Consider the following 27236-nt stretch of genomic DNA (forward strand, 5'->3'; position numbering starts at 1 on the left):
TGATCTTCTCTGTTCATTGTGTAAGAGCTCTCCTGCACCTCGGATAAGTCCTCTTTACCTCTTTGCTGGAACATCACACAAGGGGAGAGAAGGCAGGAGAGCAGAGGAGGTGGGAAACAACATTGACTTCATGATTACGTGGCATCTTCATCTCTCAAGCGGATCAGCCTGAAGTTCGTGGGTGGAAGACCAGATTATGCAGTTATGATGTCCCCGTGGTTTTCAGCTAACACCAGGCTGTTCCAGGAGTCCTGTTTGGAGCTGGTTTGTGCGGACTGGCTGATAGCTGACTGGTAAGCCTGCGGGGAAAGCTTCAGAGCTGAAATCGCAGGGTGAATAGATGATCCATGTCCGGACATGGCGGAGACTGAGAATGCCTATGGAAAAAGGAAAATCCTGTGAACAAAGCTTCAAACCATAGAGGACCATATGAATCTCTTTACTGGGGGGCTGGCTCCCCCTTGTACCTGAGAAATTGGGCTGGGGTGCCCATAATGAGATGAGAGCCCAGGTTCTGTTTTTATGGGGCGCATTTCCTCAGTGGTCGTGGCACTGCTGCTGCTGCTGGTGGAGCTGGTGGTCGGAGTAAGACTCTCGCTGCTGGATGGACCTGTGAGAAAGCAAACGGTAAACCAGGCTCTTCCCAAAGACCTTTCAGTATAGAGCTGTACCCACCTATCCATAAAATAAAAAATAAATAGTGGGAAGGGCTTTGTTACTGCTGAAAGGCATTCAGGCATCCCCCATTTTTGAAGAATCAACCCGTTTTGTGGTTGGGTGTCTGACTCCCAGGACGTGATGGTCAGAAACACAAGTGCACACATGTCTACACATACAATAAACTCCCCCATTCAACACTTACCTGCTGGCGTCTTTGTTTTGTTAAGGTTCTTCGGCTTGCGCTTCCTTGTCTGAATGCCCTCCTTTCTCATTGCTAAAGGCCTTGGAACCTATGGACCCAAACGTACAAGCACATTGGTTTCTGTATATCCATAAGGTCATATAGGAGAACACAATTGCAGCTCTACCTCATAGGCTCCATGAAAACCAGATGATTTCATTGAAAGCAACAACAAGATGGAGCCCAAAGTCACTGGTCAGCACTGCTGCGTGAAGAGATATGTCAAAGCTATAAGGTGTGCTTCCAAATGGTGGTCGATGCCTCATGCCTGTCAGTGTTTAAGAGGCATTTGAACAATGCTGTTAATAATATGCTTTCACTTTTGGTGAGCCCTGAAGTGGTCAGACAGTTGGACTAGATGATCGTTGTACGTTCCTTCCAACTAAAATATTCCATTCCATTCCATTCCATTCCATTCCATTCCATATAGGAATAGATAGGTTTTTCACACCATAGATATGGAGTGTTTTAAGGCCAGAAGGGATAAACAGCTCATGTGATTTACTTTCCTGTTTAACTCAGAGCAGAAGACATCTTTCTGGATAATACCTGCTTTCTGGAAAGGTACCAAGCCTGTGTGGGGAGACTTCCCTTAGGATCTGATCCCACTGAGGTAGTCACCCTCATGATCAGAAACACGCTGGGATTTCTAGGAAGAATTTTTTGGGTTAAGTAAGGCTTCCATTCATCCACCTTGTCTTCCAGCTTTGACCTGTCATTCATGAATGCCCTTCCATGCACTCTGAAGCACTGGACATCACTGAGAGCATGGACATGTATAAAAAGTCCTTGCAGGTAGCAATGAGAAGCAGAATGGGGATTTGCTACTAAGCAATCACCAGGGTGTTGAAGGCCTCTGTCTCTGCCATGAGGGTGGCCCTGTTGCCACTGACTGGTGGGAGGACTGGAGATTTGTGTCTTAAAGTCCTTGGACTCCAATGGAACTCTTCTAGATATATCAAACATGAAGCCCCCACTGAGAGGAAGGGACTATCTGGGCACCTGTGCAAGAGAAGTCATCGATTGCTCCCATGACAAATCTACCACCAAGTCTTAGGTGGGATCTGACACCTCATGTGGAAGGGCCAAGCCCTTCTTTGTGCTTCTGACTCAGGTTTTCACTAAAGTGCCTGAATTTAAGTATGAAGAATCTGGAGCCTTTATTGGGTTTTAAGACGTGGGTACAAAGGGTAGCAAATTAGTATGTGAGAAATGCCCTGCATTCATCACCCCTTGGCAGTATAATCATGATGTAATGTTGAGGGGGACTGAGGCCCGTAGGGACAGCAGGAAAAACAGCTCCAAGAGAGCAAGGAGTTGTACAACGAAGCCAATCCCCAGCTTGATGCTATTGTTACCGTCCGCATAGAGAGTAAAGATCAATGAAGGCGTTACCCCATGGAGCTTCATGTAGAGTCCGCAGGCATTGCAGACGGGCTCTCCCTCGGCGTTTCTGCGCCAGAGCGTGGTTGTCGTTGTGTGGCAGTTGGCACAAGAGAGGCCGACACGGCGGGAAGCCGACTGAAAGAAAATGCAGAGGAAAAAAAAACATTAGCTCTCTACTGCTGCCACTGGCAGCATCTCAGATCCCAACAAGCTCACTCCAGCACGCCTCAGGTGTTCCTCTCCTCTTGCCTCTCTTATTTCTCTTTTTCTCTTCTCACCTTGCTGCAGTGGATAACACAACTCCCTTTGTCTTCCCCTCCTGCCTTTTATCTTCTGCTCCACTGCCTTTCCGATGCCTCCTGCCTGCCAGCACTGCCCAGACATCTCAGCTGTCCTAGGGCATCTCAGATGATGCCAGAGACATCACCTGAACAGAGCCCCAGATCTCCAGCAGGTCTAGTAGCAGCTTAGAGACTCACTGCACGTGCACACATCTACACTAAGGTATCTGGACCTCAGACCATCCTGCCCTTTCAGCCTCCCAAGCCCTTCACCTTCCAAGCATCATGGCATATCCCAAGAAGACATTATCAATGCCATGAATGTTACATACTCCTTGCTGTGTTTGAGTGATGTTGCTCATGTGGCTTGAGGGGGACATAAGACTAAGAGTGCTTCCAGCAGCATCATCTTCCTAAAGATAAAGAGGGATAATTAATAGGAATCCCCACGAATGAAGCAGTGCAGGGAACAGGTCTTTTGAAGTTCCCTGTCTGGGTGAACTGGTTTAGCCAGGCTCGAAAGGCCACAGGAGGAAGACAATGGGCTTGAAACCATATAAAATACCAGATTTGAGCTTGGAAGCAGAGTGGGAGGTGGGGGAAGAAGAAGCCACATCCTCCACGCCTGCCTGACTCTTCCCAGTATCCTTCAAAGCACAGATCTTAAGAGGCTGAGGATAAAGTCCGGACAGGCAGGGTTCAAATTCCCTCTTTGCTTGCTGATAAACTGGGGACTGAACAGAAGTGCTAGAGCTGTATGAAGATGCCTGTTCTAGCGGTGCCTGAAGAGGAGCCGCTAGGGAGGAAATCTGATGCTCTTGGACATGTACCCAGCTCAGCAGACCTGAGCAGCATAGCTGGATCCTGTGTACGGGGTGAAAGCCTGGGAGATGAGGACCTGGCAGCTACTGGGGATTTCCTCTGTGATCTTTGCCACAGAACTTCTCTCTGTGTCTTCTCCCTCATTATAAAACAGGATCAGTTAATCTACAGCAGCAGGACAATAAAAACTGAAATTCAAGTACTTCTTAAGACTTGGAAAGCTGGAAGCCCTTTTGGTGCAGAGAAACCAAACACTCCTTTAGTTGTAACCTCACCCTGTATTGACTTCAATCATCAGCCTCTGTAAGTGGACCAAGAGCTTAAAAGAGAGCTTGCAGCAAAGGCAAAGCTCTCCCCTTGCAGGGCTCTCGGGTGTATCTCAGTCTCCAAAAAAAGGAGGTTACACAGTGACAGATTAAACCCAATCACTTATACTGAGTATATTTATTCAGGTAGAACAATTGTCATTACTTTTACAGAATCACAGAATCAATCAGGTTGGAAGAGACCCCTGGGATCATCGAGTCCAACCGTTGCCCTGACACCACCATGTCAACTAGACCATGGCACTAAGTGCCATGTCCAGTCTTTTCTTAACCACCTCCAGAGATGGTGACTCCACCACCTCCCTGGGCAGCCCATTTACCACACTCCTACCTTGCACCCCTAGACATATCCTCCTTTTCTTTATGGAAATTCTCTTTCAGAAGAAAAAGCAGAAATGTGGCCATTTTTACAAGATTGCCAGCTGCCCAGCCAAGTGACAAAGTGCATGTACAGCTCTGCACAGCTCATGCATTTATGTTTCTCACGGGGTTTTCCCAAGCCTTACCCCAAGGCTGTGCAGAGTTAACAGCACGCGTTGCTGCTTTCTGTGAAGGACCAAGCCTGGTACCCAACGGGCCATTCCTGACTGCACAGATGTGCCCAAAGATAACGTGTAGACCAGTAAATGAAAGAGGGCAAGGGCGTGGGTGCCAGGGTGCAGACACTGCCTGGCTCAGTCAGTGCAGTGTCTAGGAAAGGGTTTTCACAAGAGGGCGCTGGGTGGCTGTGGCTGGTGGCAGCGCTCAAGCTGCCAGTGTCATTTTTGACACTTGCAGGGGATGGCTGGGTTTGAGCACAGACAGGTCTCAGCGATGTGAAGAGCAGGGCATGTTGGGGATGGAGCCTCATGGAAGACAAGGAGTGGGGAAACATGGCCCTCAAGGGTGGCTTGCTGGGTCCTTTCTGCCTGGACTCATGATAGGGCCATGTCCCTGGGGCACAAACTGCAGAGACCTTCCCAAATCCCCTCACCAAAACAGGCAGGGACAGGCGAGATACCAACATGGAGATGTTCCCATGCATACCCCATCCTGACCGCACAGGCTTTGGGATGCCCTGATCTGCCCCACAAGCTCTGCTTCAACTCGTCCAAAGGAGCAGGGTATCCAGAAAAGGTGGCCAGTCACCATGAAACGACTGGGGAATGAGGACCCTGAGGGTAAGAGAAGATGGACTGGTGGTGTGGTAGAACTGGAAATGGTTTCCATTCTTCCTAATATGCCTACAGGGATACTACAGCAAAGACTGGCTGTTGCTAAACCAACTCCATGGTGTCCTACAACCCCTTCCACTGCCTGGCCTGGGTGTCTGCAGAACTGGTCTGGACAGTACAAGATCTTGGAGTGTACCAAGCACAAGGCAATCTGGAAGCACTCGGAAATTTGGACCAAAACCACCTACGTTGGGTAGATGGTGACCCAAGGAGTCGAAACACCCCTGGCATCTCCACCTAGCCAAGGTCTTTTTGCCTCATCCTCGCACACAGCCTTGCCCCACATACATTGTGTGATATTGACTTACCAGCCTCCTCTGAGGTTTGAACAAGGGCCGGTTGATGCCGTTCATCTTGTGGTAGAGCCCACAGGCGTTGCAGAGGTAGTGCCCTGTGCCGTCTCTCCTCCAGAGCGGGGTGGACATGGCCCCACAATTGACACATTCTCGCCCCTCTGAATAATCATCAAAAAATTCTGCTGCCATGATGGGAGAGAAGGGAAAAGACTTGATTAATTAAGCAGCTATACATTTAATTTCTGGGCTGGTTCTCAATATTTGAGCCCAGAAGTGTCATTTCAAGAGATCACAAACATTCAGCTTTTATAGGGCTCAAGGAAGCCCCTGGGATTATTGGTAAGAGGAACCCCTTTCCCTGCCATACAGTGTTGGCTGCAGGACTCCTGTGGCAGCAGGGATGTGCTGGGACACGGATACAAGGAGATAGAAATAGAGACCTCTCCTTCTGCTCTCACGTTATCCAATGTTCAAGATTGGACAAACAGCTTGGGACAGGTGAACAGCCGTGTTCACAATCAAGACCATGGACAAACACAAGCCTGGACCCACACAGCAGAACTGCCCAGAGATCAGACAGCTGCCCGAGCATCTCTCAACAGGCCTGAAGTAGGTGTGGGCAGGGAAAGCCATGCCTGTACGCCCTGCTCTCCCTCGCTTGGCCCATGCCAGCTCCCACCCGGCCCCTCTGCAGAGGGGGATGGCTGCAGAGACTCAAAGGACTGAGATGTTCATATGCCTTCACCCTGTTCTCTGCACGAGAAGCATCTCCTGAACAGCAAGAATACACGTGTACAACCTCAGCCCAGGCTGTCAGCCAACAGATGTCATTGGGCATTCACAGGTGTCAGAGACTCAGCTTTTGATGCAAACGTCCATTGTGCTTGATGTCACTCTCCGGGGCTTGGTGCATTCACCCACCACATTACTGGTTCACCCTCCACTGGGGCCCAGCTGCAGCTGTGATGTGAGGGTGAGGACAACTGCCCTGGACTGGGCCAGTCCAATCCCTCTGGCTATGGCAGGTCACAGAATCACAGAATCAATCAGGTTGGAAGAGACCTCTGGGATCATCGAGTCCAACCTTTGACCTAACACCACTGTGTCAACTAGACCATGGCACTAGGTGTCTTTTCTTAAAAAAGGTCCATATCATCTGCAAGGCAGTGCAGGGGTCAACACAACGCACCTCAACTGCATCATCATTTGGCAAGACACAGGTCAGCTCACCCTGGAATACAATGACCTTGAAAAGACACAAACTTCACCTTATAAAATATAAGCATCAGCTATAGGCTTTGCTGAGATGTAAATATAGCTGTATGCAGCTGGCATGGCCCTTAAAAATGTGCGTTCCTGATGGTGACCCCACCTGGAGAGTATCAGCTGTTGAGTTCAGCTTGGGGATGTATTTCTTCTGTTACAAAACCATTCCTTCCTGCACATGGAGACATACTGTTGTGGGCACCAAAAAGGGAACACTAGATGGTAAAATAATTGGGGAGAAGAAGAAAATGACAAATGACAGCAAAGGACTCCATCACTTAGCATAGGCTGGAAATAAACTAGGCTGCTGAAAAAACTCCCAACAAAATGCAGCGCACAGGAGACGTTTGGAGGACGGTAAGAGCTTTGCATCAGGACCTTCAGCCATTACAGACCAGCATAACATGAACTCTTAAAATGTTATTGTGCATCTTGCTATATTTTGTGCTTGTCTACCTGCTTATTATATGAGTATCTCAGCTTTCTGCTGGAAGACAATAGTTCCCCAAACAGTAAACCAACAATATGGTTAGTCCAGAGGAGGGTGACCAAGCTGGTGAAGGGTCTGGAGGGTCTGACCTATGAGGAACAGCTAAGGGAGGTGGGGTTGTTTAGCCTGGAGAAGAGGAGGCTCAGAGGTGACCTTATTGCAGTCTACAACTACCTGAAGGGAGGTTGTAGTGGAGTGGGAGTCGGCCTCTTCTCCCAGGCAACTAGCGATAGGACAAGAGGACACAGCCTCAAGCTTCGCCAGGGGAGGTTCAGGTTGGACATTAGGAAGCATTTCTTCTCAGAAGGGGTCATTAGCCATTGGAAAGGGCTGCCCAGGGAGGTGGTGGAGTCACCATCTCTGGCTGTGTTTAAGAAAAGACTGAACATGGCACTTAGTGCCATGGTCTAGTTGACAGGGTGGTGTCAGGGAATGGTTGGACTCAATGATCCCAAAGGTCTCTTCCAACCTGATTGATTCTGTGATTCTGTAATATTTGGCTTCTGGCTGATCAGTGTCTCAGTCCCATGTGGATCCTCTGATATCTAATAAGGGTTATGTTCAAATGTCAACCTTATTTTCTCTTTTCTTCAGACTATTTTTGGAAAATCTGTAAGAAACTACATGACCATGAAAAAGCCAAAGGATTAAAAAATTACTAAAGTGGCGCCAGTGAACAGAGACACAGAGAAAAAGATTCACGTGAGCCTAATTTTCCCTAGAAAACCAAGCTAAAAATGGCAAGAGAACACACTGTGTGACCATGGGGAAATACTAGAAAACAGTAAATGAATGAACCCAAGGTGCTCTGGAGCCAGAAAAGAAGGAAAAAAGAAGCCGGTGTCTTCTCAGCAGCTCAGGAAAATCTCATTACCTTTGAGCAATTCTGGTGGTTTAGGAAAGATGGGAATCCCTCCAGGTGATTTTTGTACACGTGGATTCAGTGATACTGTAACCATAATGCCTCGCTTTCCCCTTTAAAATCACCACTGAGTCACAGCCAAAATCTAGATCAAATAAACTTCCTTTGAAAAGAGAAGGAATTAGAACAGCTGGTCAGGAAAGAACTCATTTCCTTGAAAAATCTCAAGAAAGGGAAACATTTCACTATTTTTTTTAATCTTAGAAGTTGTTGAGGTTTTTGATTATCATATTCCAAAGAAAAAGCCCAATTATTCTCACAGTCATTTTTGTCCTGTGAGAAAATCCCTTCTTCTTTGAAAATAATTTGGTACAAAGTTGTTGACATAATCCAGGGAGAATTTAGCAGAGCAGAGGTAGTCCAAAGGTAACAGCTAAAACTCTTGACCGATTTGAGTTGTGCCAGTGACTAATTACAAAATATCATATTTCCTGGAAATTTTTCCACCAGAAAATAAAGATCTGAAAGTTTTTAATCAAGGAAAAAAGAGAAAATTCCTAACAGTCCCTCAGAAATGTTAAGAGTTGGAGTAGGTCTTGAAGAAGGTCCCTCAAAATGGATATGATAAGAAGAAATGTCAAGTCTGGGAATACTTTTTTTTTTAGAAAAAAAAACAGGGGATATGCAGTTTAAACCAGGCAAAATGTAAGTCTGGCAAGATTCAAATTTACTACTGGATATTGAGTGTTATTTCCTAAGAGTTTGTGACACTCAGCCCCACCGTCCACATTATTTTCACTGTTGGTTTGTAATCAGACATCAAAAACACCAGTACAAAGCAGTCTTGAGACCTGCTCTCCTTTTTCATCTGTATTTGTCTGAGCTATATTCTTGACTACTTTTTGGGTGGTTTTGGTTTTTTTTTTTCAGTTTCCATGGGATTTGGACTGGAGCTTCTCTCTTGAGGGACTTTCACTGGTGTAAGTTTCCAAAAGTCCTCTTCTGCTTCTGTATTAATAGCATTTGCGTGATTTCCCCCTCTCGGCTGTTGACAAAGGTTGTGAACATTAATAAACAGGAATCACTGGTACTCGAGACGGGGAAGGAACAGACTTTGTTCCCAGGGCACTCTGAGGCTCCACGCAATGGGTGGTTCTCCCTAATCACAGACCTCACGGGGCGATATCAGATGGGTGCGTCCCCTGCGTGCACCACCCAGTGCTGAGTCAGAAGATGACATCTGCAGAGTGCAACCTCATTAAAACCATTTCTGGAGCCCCGTCAGAGCAGAGAGAGTTCCTTGGTCTCAAGAGATCTCACCTGGAGGAGAAATATCCTCTCTGTGCTTCAAAGAATTCTTGCTGATGGTGAAGGATGTGTCCTGAACACTACTGGATACTGGCTCAGAGAAGGTGATGTAGGCTTAGTGCACGCCCTTTAGTGAACGAAAGGCATTTTGGCACCAATGGAGAAGTGGAAGGCAAAGGACTGGATTTCTTTCTAAAAAAGGTGCTATAACTTCACAGCATCGCTAAACTCAAGGATGAAGTTTAAACTGAAAGAGGGTAGGTTTAGATTAGATATTAGGAAGAAATTCTTTCCTGTGAGACACTGGCCCAGGTTGCCCAGAGAAGCTGTGGCTGCCCCCTCCCTGGCAGTGTTCAAGGTCAGGTTGAATGGGACTTTGAGCAACCTGGTCTAGTGGAAGGTGTCCCTGCCCATGGCAGGGGGGTTGGAACTAGATGATCTTTAAGGTCCCTTCCAACACAAACCATTCTGTGATTCTATGATTCTATGAAGTTGCTGAGCAAAGCTTTCTGAGCTCACCTTCTGGCCACACAGCTGAGACATCCCAGCTGCTCTTGAAAACCTGACGGTCTACAAAATAATGAGAAAGTATCACCTGAAGAGCTGCAGCCCGTGCAGCTTGACCTGGGTGGGTGTCCAAGACCTAGGAAATGCAAATGCTCAAAATGGCTGCTTGTTTCTGACATTCTGGGCCATGGTGTCTGCTTGCCTCCTTCCCCCAGGGGCACAGCTGGGGGCAAGACCCTCTCCCCATGCCTGGCTGCTCATGAGCAGACGACACTATCTCCAAGGTCCCTGCCAAGACAAGCCCAGTGCCCACAGAAACCATGATCCACCAGCAAGCTGAGCTATGTTGGACACGGAGGTCACTGAGCCTCAAGTGCACTGATTGTTTAATTTGACATTGTTATTAATAACGTGGATTAAGGCGCGGCAGACTGGAGGCTCCCCGGGAAAAAGCAGCAAAGTGTTTTCTTGGCTTCCGTCTTGGGGCTGGAGCTCTAAATCCTGGCATTATGAGATCCCCTGACACTTATTCCTTGTACTTAGCAGCCGGGAAAGGAAACGTTTTTTCAGGCAGCAAATTGCCGGAGCGGCTCCCGGAGGGCCCTGAACAATGCGGGGGGAAGGAAAGGCTCCCCCAGTCGCACTCAGGGCAATAATTTCCGTTTTGTGGCACAGGAGCCGCTGCCTGATAATGGAGATTTATGGGTCCGTCCGGTCACCTCTGTAATAGCCTTTCTGCTGGAGAGATTTGCTCCCTCTCCCAAAGCCAGGTATGGCCAGCACTGAGACAGGGTTGAGGAAAGGATAAAGTTTGGTGGTTAGGCTGAGAAGGACACAGGCCCACGGCTGGAGTAGCCTCATGTGTGCTGAATAGCCTCATCTTCTTCTTTGAACATACAGCTCCCCTGAGCGCCTTTGCCCAGCCCTTATCTTGGATAATATCAGTCTTGGGATCAGTCATAAAAGCAGATTGGTGAAATTTCACTGAATGACCCAGTGGAGAGGATGGTTTGGGTCCTGTCCCTATCCTGGTTATCAGCTTGCTATATAAAGGAGATCTTTTTCCCCTCACGCCTACTGTTTATGAGGACTGCAAGGTCTCCAGGGCAGGAAATGTCACTTGTGTGTTGCACAACAGTCTCCTAATCTTGGGTGAGGCCTTGAGCATGCTAATGTCAGAAATACTTTCCACAATGGGACATTCAGTCCCCAGGGAGCCAGGAGAAAATCCTAAGTGAGGCACTGGGATCTGGTAGGGGAAAAGCATTCTTGGATATGGCCCTTTGTGGCTCTTAGTCATTGGGAGTGGTCCTTCACATTGACCACCAGGTCCACAGAGATCAACTGGTAGGGACAATGCAGGGCTCAACAAGAAAGCAGATCTGAGCACCGCCAGCCAGCCCACACCTACAGGCATTATTTCCAGCATGCCTAGGACACGACAGCATCTCTGACCAAGGGCATGGCCCACCCAAAGTCTGAGTACTTTTGCCTTCCCAACCAGGAGGATCAGATACCCTCTCGCAACCAAGTCAGCTTGGAATCAGAGGGAGGTTGCCCAGGGCTTGGGTCTGAAGGGTGGCTTGAACTCCCCTCTGTAGTCCTTCCACCATCTCTGCAAACCTCAGCTGTGCCAGCCTGACAGCATGCCCATTCCTAGGTCCAGACCTTCTGGGCTTGTTCAGGCTTTTCTTTAGCAACTGTAAATCTGTTAGCCTTGACGAGATCGTCTTGAACACACAAACCTGAGGGATCAGGACCCAAAGGAATAACAACCATAAAAATACCTCTGATGGAGAGATTTTGAATCCTCCAGTTCAGAGCCAGCAACCAGTTTATGACTTTCTGTTCCCAAACCAGCCTCTAGAAGGGGACAAAGAGCCCTCCCTGCACTGGTTTGTCTCAGACCCTGCTGTTGCTGCATGAGAAACAACAACGAGGTTGTCTACCTTCTTCTGCCCTCCAGCCCCCTCCTGCCTTCACCCCTTCTGGGTGAAGAGGAATGGAAAGAGACTTCCATTAATATAACACTGGAGTTTTGTTTACAGATGGAGGGATATTTAATATCAACATTTCCCCCTGCAGAAGTGTCTTCTCAACCCAATGAAGCAACTCAGCAAAGGAGAAGCTGTCCTTCAAACACAGCCAGGCACTTACAGGCTCTAAACAGACCCTGAGAGCAGTTTTCCCCGCAGAGAAGCAGTTTCCTAAAACAATTTGTTATGATAAGAGGTGAGAGACACAATCCTGTGTATACACGAATCCCAAATGGACTCTCAGGGGTACTCACGGCTGAGACAAAGGAAGGTGGCCCCTTGGACACATGGACACCCTGGCATCCCACCCAAGACACTCTCACCTTCTGCTTCAAGGGACAGTCATGACAGCATGGCAGGAGGAAACAGGATTTGCCATTCCCAGCTGCTCAGGATGGTTTGTCCCAAATCCCAAGACTGTTTCCATTAAAAAGTGACAGTGTGGAAACCCTTCTTACAGTTCACACTCTTAGGGGTCCTTTTACTAAGCATTTTGCTGCAGGTAGTGGAGCTGAAAGTCATATCTTCTGTTTTAAATGGGTTGTGATGCTCCCATGAAGTCCATAACTACAGAAGCTGAAGCTTCAAGGGTGAAAACCCACCAAAAAGTTTCTAGTCACATCACAGTCAACACTGGTTGATCCAATACCATGGCAGAGCAGGGCTGAACTGGAAAGGAGGGACAAACGTAGAAGGGGCAGAGAGTGGCTGTGAATAAAAGAGCCCAAATTTATGCATGGGAGAGACGTGTAGCCACAAGAAAGGCGTCAGTGAGCCTTTCCTTGTTTGACTGGGACATCATCAGTTTGACACACACACTGGGATCAGCTTGACACACAGACTGGGATCAGCTTGACACACAGACTGGGATCAGAAAGCCCACGTGCATTATCTTACCCTTCAGCTAATGGAGCCAAGGATGTTTCTGTAAAAACAGGTTCTACCCATTGGCTTTTTTTCCCCCCTTCCTCTTCTCTGCCTGTTTCCCCTCTGACAGAATTTGGAGGAAATTCATTCAGGGCCCCACTATTTTAGACTAATGAGATGTAGGCACATGGGGACAGCAGGACAGTGCGTGTTTGAGTAGTGCCCATCACTGGGTTGGTTGCTGGTGGGAATGTGGCTCCCTACTCTGCTCTGATCTGTATTAACAAAGAACATCACCTCTGTGATTGCTGATCTGCAGGAAATGGAGAAGGGGATAAATTCCTCACTGTTGACCAGAAACACCGTTTCAAGCAAAATGTATCATTGCAAAGCTTCACAAAAATGGCTCGATGCTGTCCTGGAATGTTTTGGGATTTATCGGACATATCTACAGTGGAGAAAATGGTTGGTTACCCAGTTGGCTGCCTGGACCAAACAGCTTTCCCCCACAAAGACCCTACTCACTGCTTAGGAAACATTGAACCTACAATCTGGCTGAGCCACGTGTCACTTTTGAAAGGCAAAGAGATCTGTTTTTTCCTTGCTTCGTGGAACACCACAGTGAGACTGTTCCTGTGCAGCCCTTCCCAGGCCAAATGTTTCACGTCAAGGCGAAGGGAACATTGCGTCCCTCCCCTGCAAAGCTCCCTCCTCTGCCTGCGGCAAGCCAAGGTCTATGGCACACACCATTGCCAACAGCCAAGAATACTCCTTTGCTTCATGGAGATGTTTTCCCCGGTTTGAAGGACAGTGGAGGTAGAAGCAGCCAAGGGACCAGCTGAGATCATGTGCAAGGGAGACATGATGGGAAGGTTGCTCAAATCCTGGGCCTGGATTTAAGTTCAGTCTTGGCTCTGCAGCAGGCTTCGTTTGAGCAAGGCTTTTCATCTGCTTACAACACTGTTCTTCCTCTGTGAGAAGGAGCAAAGGCTCCTCCCTGCCTCACTGGAGAGGAGCAACAGGACAATTTTCAAAGGCCACAGTCATCGATGTGGAAACAAGCAGTGGATGGAAACGGACTGGTTTCCTCTAAAGCAGATTCAGACAAACTGCCTGGTTTGGGAAGGGGCAGGAGATGGTCCTGGGGGACTGGCCAGCCTGGTTGCATGGAAAACCATTGACAGCTCTCCAGCACACCAGAACCACCAGACCGCAAACCATCAAGCCCAATGGTTGTACCAGAGCCAAGTGGAGAGACTGTCAACCCCCACACTGAAGTACCATGTCCCACAGCCTGCTGTACAGGAGACAAGCATGCAAACATCCCCAAGGATGTAGAGTGCTTTTGGTCGGAGCACTTGCTGGCCACCCCTTTGATAGCAACATGGTGTCCAACAGCAACTTCTGCTGACTGTCAACTTGTGCGTGAGTGAGCTCCAAGGTCTGCTTTCTTTTGCTGGGATGCACGCCTGATCCCACCCACCAAGGTGACCTCCCCTTTCTTACTCCTACTTACAATTCTTACACTTGTAAATATCTGAGCCTCTTCTGATAAACAGGAGATTCCTCTGCTTATCGACTGTCCAAATATTTTTGAACAAATCTTAGATTAGCGTGGAGAGCCCAGGAAATTGCCAGGATGGAGCCATCCACAGCCTGGGGTCTGCTTGGCAGGAGGCACCTGGAAATGGTCTTTCTCTCTTTTGACAAAGGAAAAACAGCTACAGCATTTTCCTCCTTGAAATATGGCCCATCTCCAAACGGACATGCCCTACCAGAGGCTCTCCTTTGATGACTGCAAGGGAAGGGACGATGGGGAAAAAAATGTAGAGGATCAGAAAAGCTTGGGATTTGCAATGCCGTGATTCCACCTGGCCAGCTGTTTCTGAGTTGGGCACAGGCAATGGATCATCTCCAACACATGTAGCCATGTCTGGTGTACCCACAGGGGACCACGTGCAGGTGTGCTGCGGAGGCATGCCAAAGCTGCTGCTCCGTGACTGAGCCATGGGAACTGGCCTTATGGCTACTGGGTAACTGGTGAACCGGAGCCAGTTACTGCGTAACAGGTGAACCCTGACCCTAAGCCCATCTGGCGGAGTCTGGCCATGTTCAGACACTCTTGGTCCCCAATCTACAGTGGTCACATCCAAGCTGTTTCCCAGGACCTGCACCTCCTTGGGTCAGCCTGAGATGATCTGTGCTCAGACCCTGCCAGGGGCCATGCTAATGACTGAAGAGCGTGGTCTGTTGGGTTCCCATGGCTGGCATCTGGCACTAGTTCATCATCAAGCATGACGCAGCCTACAGAGCAGCTGATGATGTGGCACTTAGGGACACAGTTTAGTGGTAGACTTGGCAGTGTTAGGTTTTCAGTTGGAATCAATGGTCTTAAAGGTCTTTTCCAGCCTAAATGATTCTATGATTCTATGAGCTGGAACTCCTTAAACCACAGGAACCCAATGGCTTGTGGTCGTACGTCCTAGTGCAGCATCTGTCTGTCTGACGGTGACCATCTGTCTGTCTGTAGAGGTGACCACCAGCATTCAGGTGGACCAAAGTCAGGGCCAGCTCTGGGCACAGGGAAACTGGTGCTGTTTGGGATCATTACAAAGACATCAGGGAGAAACTAGGCAGATGTACGCAGAGAACAGAGCCGAACTCTTCTCAGTAGTGGGAGAAGGCACAAGGGGACGCAGCACAAACCACAGGCTGGGCCTTAGGAAAAGCGTTTCCATTAGGAGGTGGATTGAGTACCCAGAGAGGTGGGGGATTTTCCATCTCTAGGCATTTCCAAGCCTCATCTCGGCAAATCCACAGCTGACTTCAGCTAGTCCTAGTGCCTGTCCTGCTGCAAGCAGGAGGCTGGACTAGAGATCTCTCAACCTGCATTTCTGCAATCCTGCAGCTCCAGAAAATGAAAGTTTGGTTTTTTTTTTCCAGACTGGTGCAGATCAGAGGGAAAGACATTTATCTGAGTCAAATGGGCAAAATCCTGCTTGTAGGAATATGATTAATTGTAGTAGTATTATCATATGTGTGTGCATTATACATATGTATTTGTATGTATGTATAGAATCACAGAATGACTCAGGTTGGAAGAGCCCTCTGGGATCATCGAGTCCAACCATTCCCTGACACCACCATGTCAACTAGACCATGGCACTAAGTGCCATGTCCAGTCTTTTCTTAAACACCTCCAGAGATGGTGACTCCACCACCTCCCTGGGCAGCCTCTTCCAATGGCTAATGACCCTTGCTGAGAAGAAATGCTTCTTAATGTCCAACCTGAACCTCCCCTGGCGAAGCTTGAGGATACACACTTACATATATATAAACATATATATTTGTGCATAAATACATATACTATGTCCTTAAGAATGCCCTTTAAGCAAACTAGAAATCAGCTCTAATGAATTCTCTCTGCTTTTGTGGTTAGAAATATTAGTCTGTAGCTATATAGAACATAGCTGTATAAAACTGTGTATATATATATTTATATATATATGTACACAAATATAACATGCACACACACATATATAACACCCCCACACACTTTATATATATAAGCCATATATATATACCATGTATAGGAATATATGAAATATGTAGGGTATATATTGCTCCACATGTCACAGAATCACAGAATCAACCAGGTTGGAAGAGCCCTCTGGGATCATCGAGTCCAACCATTGCCCTGACACCACCATGTCAACTAGACCAGGGCACTAAGTGCCATGTCCAGTCTTTTCTTAAACCCCTCCAGAGATGGTGACTCCACCACCTCCCTGGGCAGCCCCTTCCAATGTCTAATGACCCTTTCTGAGAAGAAATGAAATGTCTAAGCTCTGAACGTGACAGCACTAACAAATATTGATTATCATGCGCATAACCAACCCCCCGCCCCAGTTTTCTTTAAGCTCACTAATTTAGACACAGGCTCTGACTCCCATCCGGAGGTGTTACACTGATAGATACCACTCAGAGGAGCTACACCAAAATAAGTTAGGCCAGATCCTACGGGACGCCAGCCAGGGACAAACAAAAAGGTGTTTACTATGGTTATAGGGGACAGTCAGTTTGTATAACCCCTGGCCCTTCTCTTTTCCTCTTTTATTAGTTACTCTGATCATTAAGTCAACTCAGCCCCCGAGCGGGGCGGGAGGACGGAGCGATTCTCCCGGCTGCCGATAAAGCATCTGCAAAGGTCAGTTCGCACAGAAACTGCAGCCCAGGCCAATAAAACGGCAGGTACCCAACTTATCAGGGCAACATATAACTTGCAGTTTTTCTAACTCAATTGATTGGACTTTTTATCTAAAATAACAGGCATTATAAGATAGGCGAAAGTCGAGATAAGGAAGAAAATTGAGTAGGTCTCGAATCAAGATCAGCTTGGGGACAGGTTCAAACTCCCACACCTGCCCCGGAGGAATCAATGAAAGTTTCTTGGCGTCGTCCGCTCGTTTTGAAACGCTGCTGAAGTTGGGTGAACTTTGAGACCGCGGCGTTTATTCTGTGATTATAATTAACCTGCTCACCCGTTGTTATTGATTTTGCGTGAAGGGAGGTGACAGAGTCTGACTGGGATGTTGGTTTAGGAATGGAAATGGTTCGGGAGGGGAGGCAGCGGGGCAGGCAGAGGGGCAGGCAGAGGGGCAGGCAGCGGGGCAGGGTGCTTGCCCTGCCAGAGTAAGACCCTTCCCCAGCTGGGGGAAAAGAGAAGGGGGTCTGAGGGGGATTTCACCCTCCTGCTTCTGGTCCTGCTTGTGCTGGGATCTGGGAAAACCCTCGAGGCCAGATCTTCACATCCAGAGGGTCAGGGTAAACCACAGCATCCACGATCTGCCCCACTGAAGCAATGAAGGACCGAAGGTGGGAAGCCCCTGGAGAAAAGCCTCGGTCATACCCAAGATCCAGGGCATCCTCCCAGCCCAGGGGAGTGTGAGGAGGACACATCCCCCAAGCCAGCTGCCTCTCCTGTGCTCCACATCACCAAGGCATGTCCCAACTCAGCGTCCTTCCCAGCAGCCAGCCCCTGGGGCCAGCACTCCTTTCCCAAAATAATCTCAGACATCTGGGGCCAAACACATCATTCGGAGGAGTCCTGATGTCTGGGGCTCACCACCCCACTGTTTTTTTACAGCTCCAGCGCTGCAAGCCTTGAATATTAAATAACGATGGTTCCCTGGCTTGCAAACCCAAAAGCCTGTCTTGGAAACTCATAGGAATTTAAATAATAAATATTAGGTTATTTTTTTTTGTCTCTTCTGGAGTTTCAACATGAAGGAATCAGGGTTTCCCAGCTTTTCTCTTGTCCAGAAAAGCTTCTCCTTCCCTTCCTGCAAAACCAGAGCTTGACGTGTGATAACGTGACTCCAGAAGCTGGAGCTTGAAGGAAAAACAAGGTGCACCGAAGCGCAAGGGCTGGCGGCAGCTGAGAAGCAGACAAGAGGGGGGTATCTCCCAAACTGTTTGGAGATGTTTGCGGAGCCAAAGGAGACAACCCACTGCCCCGGCCCCTGAGGCCAGAGGACAACCTGGAACTTGCTTAAATATTACAGACACAGCTGGAGAGCACGGCGCAAGCAGGGACTGGGGAAAAAAAAGCAAGAATTGGCAAAATCTTGCTCCGAGGGAGCAGTGTGGTCTCCTTTTCCCCCTCCCTGCTCCCAACCTCTTCTGCGGGTCTCGGGTTTTAACCTTTTAGGAGAGCCTGACAGCAACAGGCACCCAGCCCTGCCCCGGCACCCTGTAAAAACACGGCGCTGTGGCTGGAAGCATCGGCCGGAGGAAAACGGCTGAGCTTTGGGGAGAAGAACAAGAGCAGGCAGCGGCGTCCCGCCGCAGGACCTCTCCTGAAATGCTCCCCTGGCAGACACCGACCTAATTCCCAGGGATTAGGAGGAAACATTTCCAGGCAGCGATGTTATCCCAGATTCAAAATGTCCCGTTCCAGTCCCTGCTGGAGACAGATCAGCCCTGCTGCATCCCTCATCCTGCTGCCCTCACCCCACCTCTGCTGCCGCTGGAAGACCTGCTTTTCCTTGACTTTCCATGAATTATTTTTTTCCCTCTTTCACAAATAAAAGAAGTTTCCAAGTCCCTTCCCAAGGCTGGCGCGAGCTGTTCCAGCCCAGCTGGCTCCGATAAGGGGCTCACCAGCTTTACGGGTCATTAAAAATAATTGGGGAAAAGAAAAAAAAAAAGCACAAATCCCTTCATGCTGCAACATATAAACCAAGTAGCCACTTTCCAGATAGTAAAAAGAAAGGTCCCACTGGCTTTTGGGGCTTCACCTCCCCGAGAAAACCTGTGGGTCTCCAAATCATTTGCTGGGAGCCACGTTTGTTCCCTGCGGAAGATTCTTGCATGGGCCTGATTCTGCACCGGCCCTAGGCGAACCTCCCTTCGCTTTAAAACTGGGGTGGTTTCAGCCCTGAGCAAAGTGGTGATTTTTTGGGCTTGATTTTTTTTTTTCACAGTCCATACTGAATGTGTTTACCGGGGGGCCTGATCCTGCAAGCCTTGCCTGGGCGAAACAGCAGGGTTGGACTTAGAAAGACCAAGAAAACAGCAAAAAGACATGGGCAGGACCCAGATTTGCTCCCCCATGAGCAAAGGGTGCATCCTACACTTAGGTGTCCACCTAATTAAGCAAAAAAACCCTCCGTGCCACCAAATAATTGGGAAAAAAATAATCACCGGGCACTTCTTGGAAAAGAAAAAATTATTTTCCCTTCCAGTTGACTCTGCCCCAAACTTGGTTTTAAATCCAGACCTTGCCAGAAACAAGCTGAAACGCTTCAGCGCTGATGGCAGGGTCAGATCTACGTCCAGCTTCGAAAACCCCTGCCCAGATCTTCTTTCCTAGCAGACCCAGCTCCTTCCTGCGCTTTTGTGGGATGAGAAAATCCAGCTCCAGCTTATCACAATGGAAGAGAAATAGGCCCCGAGTGCTTAAAAGGGTGCAACGGCGTGGGGAACGCTGCGAACTCAAGCGTACCGTGCAGCAAGTGACCTTCTGAAAAACTATAAGGGGAAAAAAAAAAAACTATTTCTGCCCTACGAGACCTTACAACGGTGTCGCTCGGCATGGCAGACACACGGGGGTTTTCAAAAGAGCCTCCAACACCCCTTGTACCAGCCCCTGCAAAGGCAACGATGATGGAATTATTTTCAAGCGCTGTCACGCACGTGTAAGCACCTGGGTATAAAGACCTCACTGCTCAGGCATGGCAGATAATTGGGTTTAATTTGTCGTTACAGACGTATTTACAGCTTGGACTGGTCGCCGTGACCGATGATGACTTATAGAGGCCAGAGAGGCTTTAATATTTTGCTGTAACGCTGGACGTTACCGCAGCCAGCTGCAAGGTTTTTGACCCACAAAGGGGACCCACAAGGATTTTTTCTCCCCCCCACTCAAATAAAAAAGAAAAAAGCCCTCAATCCAACCTTATAATGAAATTTACTTCTATAATTTGGGTTAATTGTGGAGGCAAGAGCACGTTCTCACATATTTCCCTGGTTATTTAAGCAGCATTTCACACTCGCACAGCGAAGGCGTATTTACACCTTCCTGCCAGACAGCAGCGTGAGCTCGGGATCCATCTACACAGTGAATATTTGGCATTTCCAACCTCCCTTTTGCAACCCTCCAGGCGTAATCACACACGTCCCTCCCCACCAAAGCAAGAATACCTGTAACAACCCAACCTCGCCATCACGACTGGGGGAGTTTGGCAGCGTAACCACGTTATTCGGGGGTCACACGTCCCTGTAACACGGCGCTGACGCGGCCGTCCCGGCAAAAAATCTGCGTTTCTGCCCTCCCAGCACGAGCAAAGCCGGCTGCTTTAAACCCCAAGGTCTGAGCTTTCGACACAGATCCCCGCCTGGTTTCGTGAGCCCCAAACTGGAGGCAGACGCTTCGTTAAGTCTTTTTATAACAGGGTTGCAAAAGCCTCGGAGGACTCAGCTGCATCCTCCCGCCTTCCTCTGCCCTGTGCCCCCCGGGAGCATCACCGAGAGGGGCGAGATCCCCAAATATCCCATTTCTGCACCTCCTTTTCAGGAAGGAAATTGTAGAGAGGGAAGGACACACCAGGTTGGTGTGGGGGGCAGGGAATTTGGGGAAAAAACCTCCAAAAAGGAGGTTTATTATATTTGCATCTCTTTTTCCTACGCATGCAAAGCTCTGCGGGCCTCGAGGAGCAAAAATCCCAACCCAGAGCCCTGTGCCGATGAGAAACAACGTCTCTGCAGGTTTTGGCACTGAGCTATCAAACTTTTTTTTAATTGCATTTTCATTCAAATCGCATTTTTCCACCGTTAACAGCCCCTGCACACATCCCCCCGGCAGCAACAGGCTGCTGACCTTCGGGCACAAAAACGTCCTCATCTCGCTGTGCTGCTGCTTTTTCACCCAATTTTGGATTTTATTTGCTGGTTGGTGCTTTGTTGGTGGTTTTTATTTTTCAAAGCATCCTTAATTTTGCAGCTATGGGGAGTGAGATGGTTTGTTCTACAAAATACCCGGCTGCGTTTGGGATAACGAGCTTTGGGGAGCCGCTCTCTGCCTGCCAAGCCAAGGTTTATCCATCACCAGAAGGGCACAGAGGCAGCAGGATCGGGTCCGAGTTCCTTCGGGAAACACCCAATAAACCTCATCTGTTTCCAAGGATTTCACCTCTTTTCCCCCAAAACTGATGGAAATAAATATGGAGAGAGCAAAATAGAGACTGTCTCTTAAAAAAAATAATTGCTGTTATTGTTGCAGGGATAAAGACACATACATGAGTGTGTGTGCGGAGGAGAAAAATAATTAATCCTGGCTTAATAAAGGCTTAGATTCAGGACCACCATCCACTGCATTAAGTTTTAATGCTTTACAAAAATTCACGAGCATTTATAATGTATTATATACTGCACCATGGCTGCTCTATGCAACATTTGTATTTGGTGATGGAGTGCAGTTTTCAATTAAGGGATTGTGTTATTAATAAGGGTGATATAGTGCCCATGATGGTGATATTTTTATCATTATTGTTGCTTTATTTAGAATTTAAAATATACCGCTTGGGGATTTGGGGGTTAAAAACCAGCTGCGTGCTTGAGCTCTGTCTTGCCTCCCCTAATTCTGTGGGTTTCATCCCAAATCCCAGACTGCCTGGTGACAATTAAATTAGGCAGGAGAGCAGAAGGCGGCTTGAAACCTGCGGAGGGAGGGGAACAAAGCCCTGGGCCAACCTTCCCCACCGGCCGAGCCGAGGTGAGAAATGCAACCGCTTGCAAAACGGGGATGTAGGGTCCCGTGCAAAATGCAGGCACGTCCTACGGCCCCATCCCTCCATCCTACGGCCCCATCCCTCCATCCTACAGCCCCATTCTTTCATCCTACAGCCCCATTCCTCCATCCTATGTCCCCATCCCTCCATCCTACATCCCCATCCCTCCATCCTACGGCCCCATCCCTCCATCCTACGGCCCCATCCCTCCATCCTATGGCCCCATCCCTCCATCCTACGTCCCCATCCCTCTATCCTACAGCCCCATCCCTCCATCCTACGTCCCCATCCCTCTATCCTACAGCCCCATCCCTCCATCCTACATCCCCATCCCTCCAAGGACAAGGACAGCAGAGATGCTGTGCTCCCCCCATCGCCCGCTGCCCCACAGGGAGCAGCCACCTTGTCCTTAGGTGCGTGGGGAAGGTCAGGGGCTGCTTGTAGGGCAGAGGATTGTAACAAATGCCGATGAGTCACTGGAAATGCCGGCCCCCAGGATGCTACAGGGAAGATCTCTTAGCATCCCTATGGGAAAACTTAAGATCTGGTTCACAATCTCTCCCCCACCAGCAGTGGAGAAGACATTTTCCAACCGAGCGTCTGCTCCAGGCTTTGATCTTCCCAGATGTTGCTGCTGTGTTCAGACGGTGCCTGTTTGAGGGACCCTGATTTCGACTTAGCCAAAACAAAATACAAAGCACCCGCCAGAAATGCCCACAGCCCTTCACCCCTATTTGCTCCCAACCACATCAACCTCCTCGGTGCCACGGCAAAGGAAAAACCCTGCTGCTTTTTTGCAAAAAGCAAATTACAGGGGGTGGGGATGGCAGACCGGGGTCTGGCCCTCCATCCCCAGCCTGCAACCACCCCAGAGGCAGCAAGCAGCAGCGGGCTGGATGCAGTTGGGCTCCTGTACTGCCCTCGATCCCTGCTCCCCTCGGCCTGGGAAAGGGACAAGCTGCTAATTTTAGGACAGATTTCAAGTGGTTTTGGGCTCTGGCAGGGAAGTCTCCTGAAAGGGGACTTTGCAACAGGTCCTTTTCATGCCTCATTAAGCCGGGAATTCACTGTAACCCCATCCCAGGCAATGCCTGGAGCAAGTTCACGGCCTCGGCCGAAGGATCTGATCCTGCCCTTCAGGGTAATGAAATCGTTTGCCAAACTTACCCTGAAAAGACCAAATTTGGCATTTTAAACTCACACCAGGGAAGGTTTTTCAAATAGGCCCTTGTGATTTATGCATCCATCCTTCCCAGAGCTTTATACCACAGAGCACTGGCACATTTTAACCCAGGCTCAAATTCCTCTTATTAGAAAAAAGCAGTAAGATCTTTATTTCTTTTAGTAGAACTAAAGATCTTATTTCTTTTTCCATTTTCTATCACCTTTGTATACAGTTTCACTAAACTTCTTTCCCCAGTGCATTTCTTTACAGCGGGGAGAAAATGCCGTGCCCGGTCGTATAGACTGAGTATCTGTGTCTGCACACCCAGCTACACCTGCACAGACTTGATCTTCGGTATTTAAAAATGATAATAATTAATATTCTAATGATCCCGGGGGTGCTCTGCAATTAGTACTATCCAAAGGTGGTGGTTCTCCAGGAAGAAAAATCTCTGGAGGAAAATGAGAGAGCAGCAAAAATCACTTAATTTAATATAGCCTGGCGCGAAGGATTGCGATTCCACCTCAAGTTTCCTTGTTGTGCAGACAATAAAAATTTCTTTAGTCCTAAGGAAAGGCAAAGGAAGGAGTCTGGGCTCCCCGGTGCCAGGGACTGCTCGGGTGCTGAGCCAGACTTGGATGTGTTATTAAAGTGGGTCCGTGACGGGTGGAATCCACAATGGTGTTTCCCTCCCACTAAATCTTTCAGTGCCTTCAGTATTTCAGCTCATCAGGGCTTTTCACTTGCTCTTTAAAAAAAAACCCACAACTTTTCCCTGCTCAGAAACCACCAGCCAGCCTTTACGTCCTTCGTACAGCTCTCTCGATACCCGCAGCCCGTGCAAAGCATCGCCCGGGTGTCGGGAGGCAGCTGGGAGCAGCCCGGCAGCGGCCCCGTCCCGACTCAGGGAGAAGGGGGACAGGGGCAGGTCTGGACCTTAAACAACTTGCTGGGGGAGCTGCCTTCCAAAAAATTCCTGCAACCATTTAAATCCTGAGTTTAAAACTCGCCAGCTTTCAGGCAGGTTTTTTTTGGGGAGATGTTATTTTTTTTTTTACCATAAACTGAGCATTTTTTATTTAAAACCAAGCGCTGTCTCCACATTCAAGGCAGAGGCGTAATTAGACCCACGCTAATAAATCCCCCATTCTCGGTGATGCAGGAGGGGACACCACGAATCCAGCACCCGAATTAGGAGCTGGCGATGGAAGGGGATCTCAGCTCCTTCATTAGTGACCGCTAATATTTTCTGGACTGGCTCAACACATCCCGTCTTCCCGGTGCTATTTAAAAGCCCAAATAAAAAGCACTTTTTGCCACCAAAAGGCAAGCTGCGAGACCTGCCACGCAAACCGCTGCTTAACGCAGGGCTTGGAACGCCAAAATCGCTGCACTCAGTCTCTGGCATCTTAAAAGCTGACGGGTATTTCTGCAACTGCAGTTCTTCATTTGCATTATTTTGGTTTTAAGTTATTTTTATTACTAAGAGCACTTTTGAGAACACTGCAAAAAGGGGATATTTTTTTCCCAAGGCAGAGGTGGCACGGTAGTCAAATACGAATACACATATGTCCTTGTTGATAATATTCAATTATTATTCAATTATTCGATTCATCCTGCTTTTTTCCTATAGTTTCTACCTTCTCATGGCTTCCCAAAAACATTGCCTGGTTGGCCAAAACTTTATCCTTAAAGATAATCTGTTCCCCATTTTCAGCAATTTCATAACGCCCAAAGAAAAGCAAAAGGCATTGGCAAGGCCAAGCCTTCCCCAAAGCCCAACTTTCCTTTCTTTAACCTCTTAAAATAATGCTAAAGATAAAGCAAAGCTTGCTAATCACAGTGGAAAAATTACCCTCCAAAATTCAGGTTGAAGAACACAGTCTTAAAATGTATCTGCAGACAAATTTGAGTCATTTTCTTTGTTAACCCCGACCCCGAAGCCGACAGAAATACCTTCAGGGAGAGAAGACGGGGAGGAAAAAAGGATTTATGAAACCACAATGCAAAGATGTGCCCTGTATTTCTCTCCCCCTTTCTCCCTCTTCTGCTGTATAAAATAAAAAAGTGATATTTAAAGCCATTCGGGCCAATTTCTGGTAGTAGGACGCAGGGGCGCTTAAGAAATGAAAGGGTTTGAGATCGGGATCGGCACAGGAGATCAGGGCTGAGATTTTTTGCAGCGTTGAGACTCTGAAATACAGGGCTGGGTCATTCAGATGTGCCTGTGAGTCCCCCAAAAAGCGTGACAATAAAGGTGGGTGCGTTTCTTTTTCTCCATCGTCTCTCCCCCATCAGTGCCAAATTTCCCTTCGCTTTCCCTTTTTCTAGCCTGACCTTTCCCAATATTAAAAAAAAAGAGACGTAACATAAAACAGCCCAAAGGGAAGATCTAGGATTCACGAGCCAAACTTAGATTTCCCATTTTCCAAACAATTTTCCCCATTTTACACCTTTTCAAGCCGGGGAAGGGGCTGCCTACATGCCCACGGAGCATCGTGGTCCTGCACACCGCAGCCATCCCCATCACAGCCCCTGAATCCCCCTCGGAGCTGTTTGTGGAGCCAGCAGGCCCTTGCACGGGAGCTCGGCGCGTCACTTCTTGCTGCTCCAGGCCTACCCTAAATTATATTTATTTCTTATGAAATTGTGGCCCTCGAGGATATTTTGAAAAGGTGGTTTTGCAGAGAAAGCCCGTGTGCAGGGGGGCAACCACAGCACCGTGGGGACCCCCACGTTCTGCAGCCAGAGAGGCGGCTCCGGCGCCGACGTCCTGAATACGCCGAATTTCTCCCTCCTGCCCTTCGCCCTGCCCAAAGAGGGGTCCGTGCACGAAAATTTAGGGGGGCTTTGGGGTGAAACCCTCCCTCTCCCATCCCACCCCTGGCTGCGCTCACCTATGTTGGCGTGCCGGGCGGCTGCGGGCGTCCCTCGGCTCTGCAGGTTGTGCAGCATGGGGCTGTCGAAGGGTGAAGAAGTCCAAGTCGTGGCCATTTCGGGGCTCATGTAAGCCGGGTAAGGGCTGGAATAGGAGCTGCCGAAACCCCTGCTGTACTGCTCCCTCCCGTTAGCAGAAAGGTTCAAGGAGCTGCTGTAAGCGGCCGCGGCTTCCCGGGAAGAGGTAGCAGGGATGGGGGTGCTGGTGGAGAAGGAGAACCGAGGTGACACGGGAGGGTGAGAAGATCCAGGGTTGTAAGCGGCGCTTTCGGCTCCGGGTTGAGTCCAGATGGAGTGGCTGGAGACGGGGCTGCCTTGCTGGGAAGAGCCGCTGCTCTGGAGGTAAGGCAGGCTGGGGATCATGGAGGTGACCCTCGTGGTGGGCACGTAGACGGGGGACGCTGCGGCCGCGCTGTGCATGAAGCCACCTGCCCCCTCGTACGCCGGAGGGCCGGGGTTAGCTGCCATGGCTAAACTCTGGTACATCTCGCGATGGACCCCCCCAAACCCCGGCCGAGTCCCCCGCCACAATCCAGAGCGATGGGGAGCGGGTGAGAAACCCCAGGCTCCTTGTTCCGCTGCGGCGAGCGGTGGCCGGAGCGGTCTCGCGTGGGTACAGCCTTCCAGCCAACCCCCAAAGCACCACCAGCGATGCAATTTCCCTCCACCCCCCGCTCCCCACCACCCACCTTCCCCACCTTCAGCAGGTCCGACCGCAGCTCCAAGACCCCAAGCAAGAAGTCCAGGTCCCTCCGGAGGAGAGATTTAGCTCCCGCCTGGATTTAGCTTCTCCCACCGGACTCCATCCATCCATCCATCCATCACCTCCCGCCCCCCCCGTGTCCCCCCCCCCACACCTTCCACGATGGGGTTGGGCTGCTTAAAACCCTCGGTCAGTCTCCTCCCAGCATTTCTTTCCCCCCGCTCCTCCTCTCCCGCCCCGTCCAACAACACCTCCGGGGGAGGCAGGGGGGGAGATGCGGCCGGGGATGCGGGAGGAGGCGGCGGCCGGGCCGGTTGCCCACCTCGGGGCGGAGGAGATAAGGAGGTTAGAGCAGTTTAGGGGGGGTGAAAAGGGCTGGAGGGGTGGGGGGGGGGGGGGGGTGTTACACAGCCAAGAAGGTGAGAGACAGGGATGCTCTCTCCTAAGGGCCTGGAGCAGGGAAAAAAAAAACCAAAACCAACCACCTTTGTCCCGCAGGTACGATCGGTGCTTTAAGTTGTTAATGGGCCCCCGGGGCCGGTGTTTGATGTGGGGCGGCGGGGAGGCGGCTGGAGCTGC

The 27236-nt window shown here is 49.2% G+C and overlaps 1 protein-coding gene across 2 annotated transcripts; it reads right to left on the minus strand.

The window, feature by feature from the left end:
- Positions 1-194: 194 nt before the first annotated feature.
- On the minus strand, positions 195-26440 carry GATA4 (GATA binding protein 4). 2 transcript variants are annotated; one of them, XM_068406548.1, is made up of 6 exons: positions 25915-26440; positions 5239-5405; positions 2297-2422; positions 863-950; positions 468-610; positions 195-377 (listed from the first exon to the last, which is right to left on the minus strand). In XM_068406548.1, the coding sequence occupies exons 1-6, from the start codon at positions 26438-26440 to the stop codon at positions 195-197; spliced, it is 1233 nt and encodes a 410-aa protein (XP_068262649.1). The 2 variants fall into 2 exon arrangements, with proteins under 2 accessions (XP_068262649.1, XP_068262640.1); XM_068406539.1 differs by having other exon boundaries at positions 5239-5408.
- Between the last annotated feature and the right edge of the window lie 796 nt (positions 26441-27236).

This window comes from Nyctibius grandis, chromosome 1, assembly GCF_013368605.1.
Source record: "Nyctibius grandis isolate bNycGra1 chromosome 1, bNycGra1.pri, whole genome shotgun sequence".
NCBI lineage: Eukaryota > Metazoa > Chordata > Aves > Nyctibiiformes > Nyctibiidae > Nyctibius > Nyctibius grandis.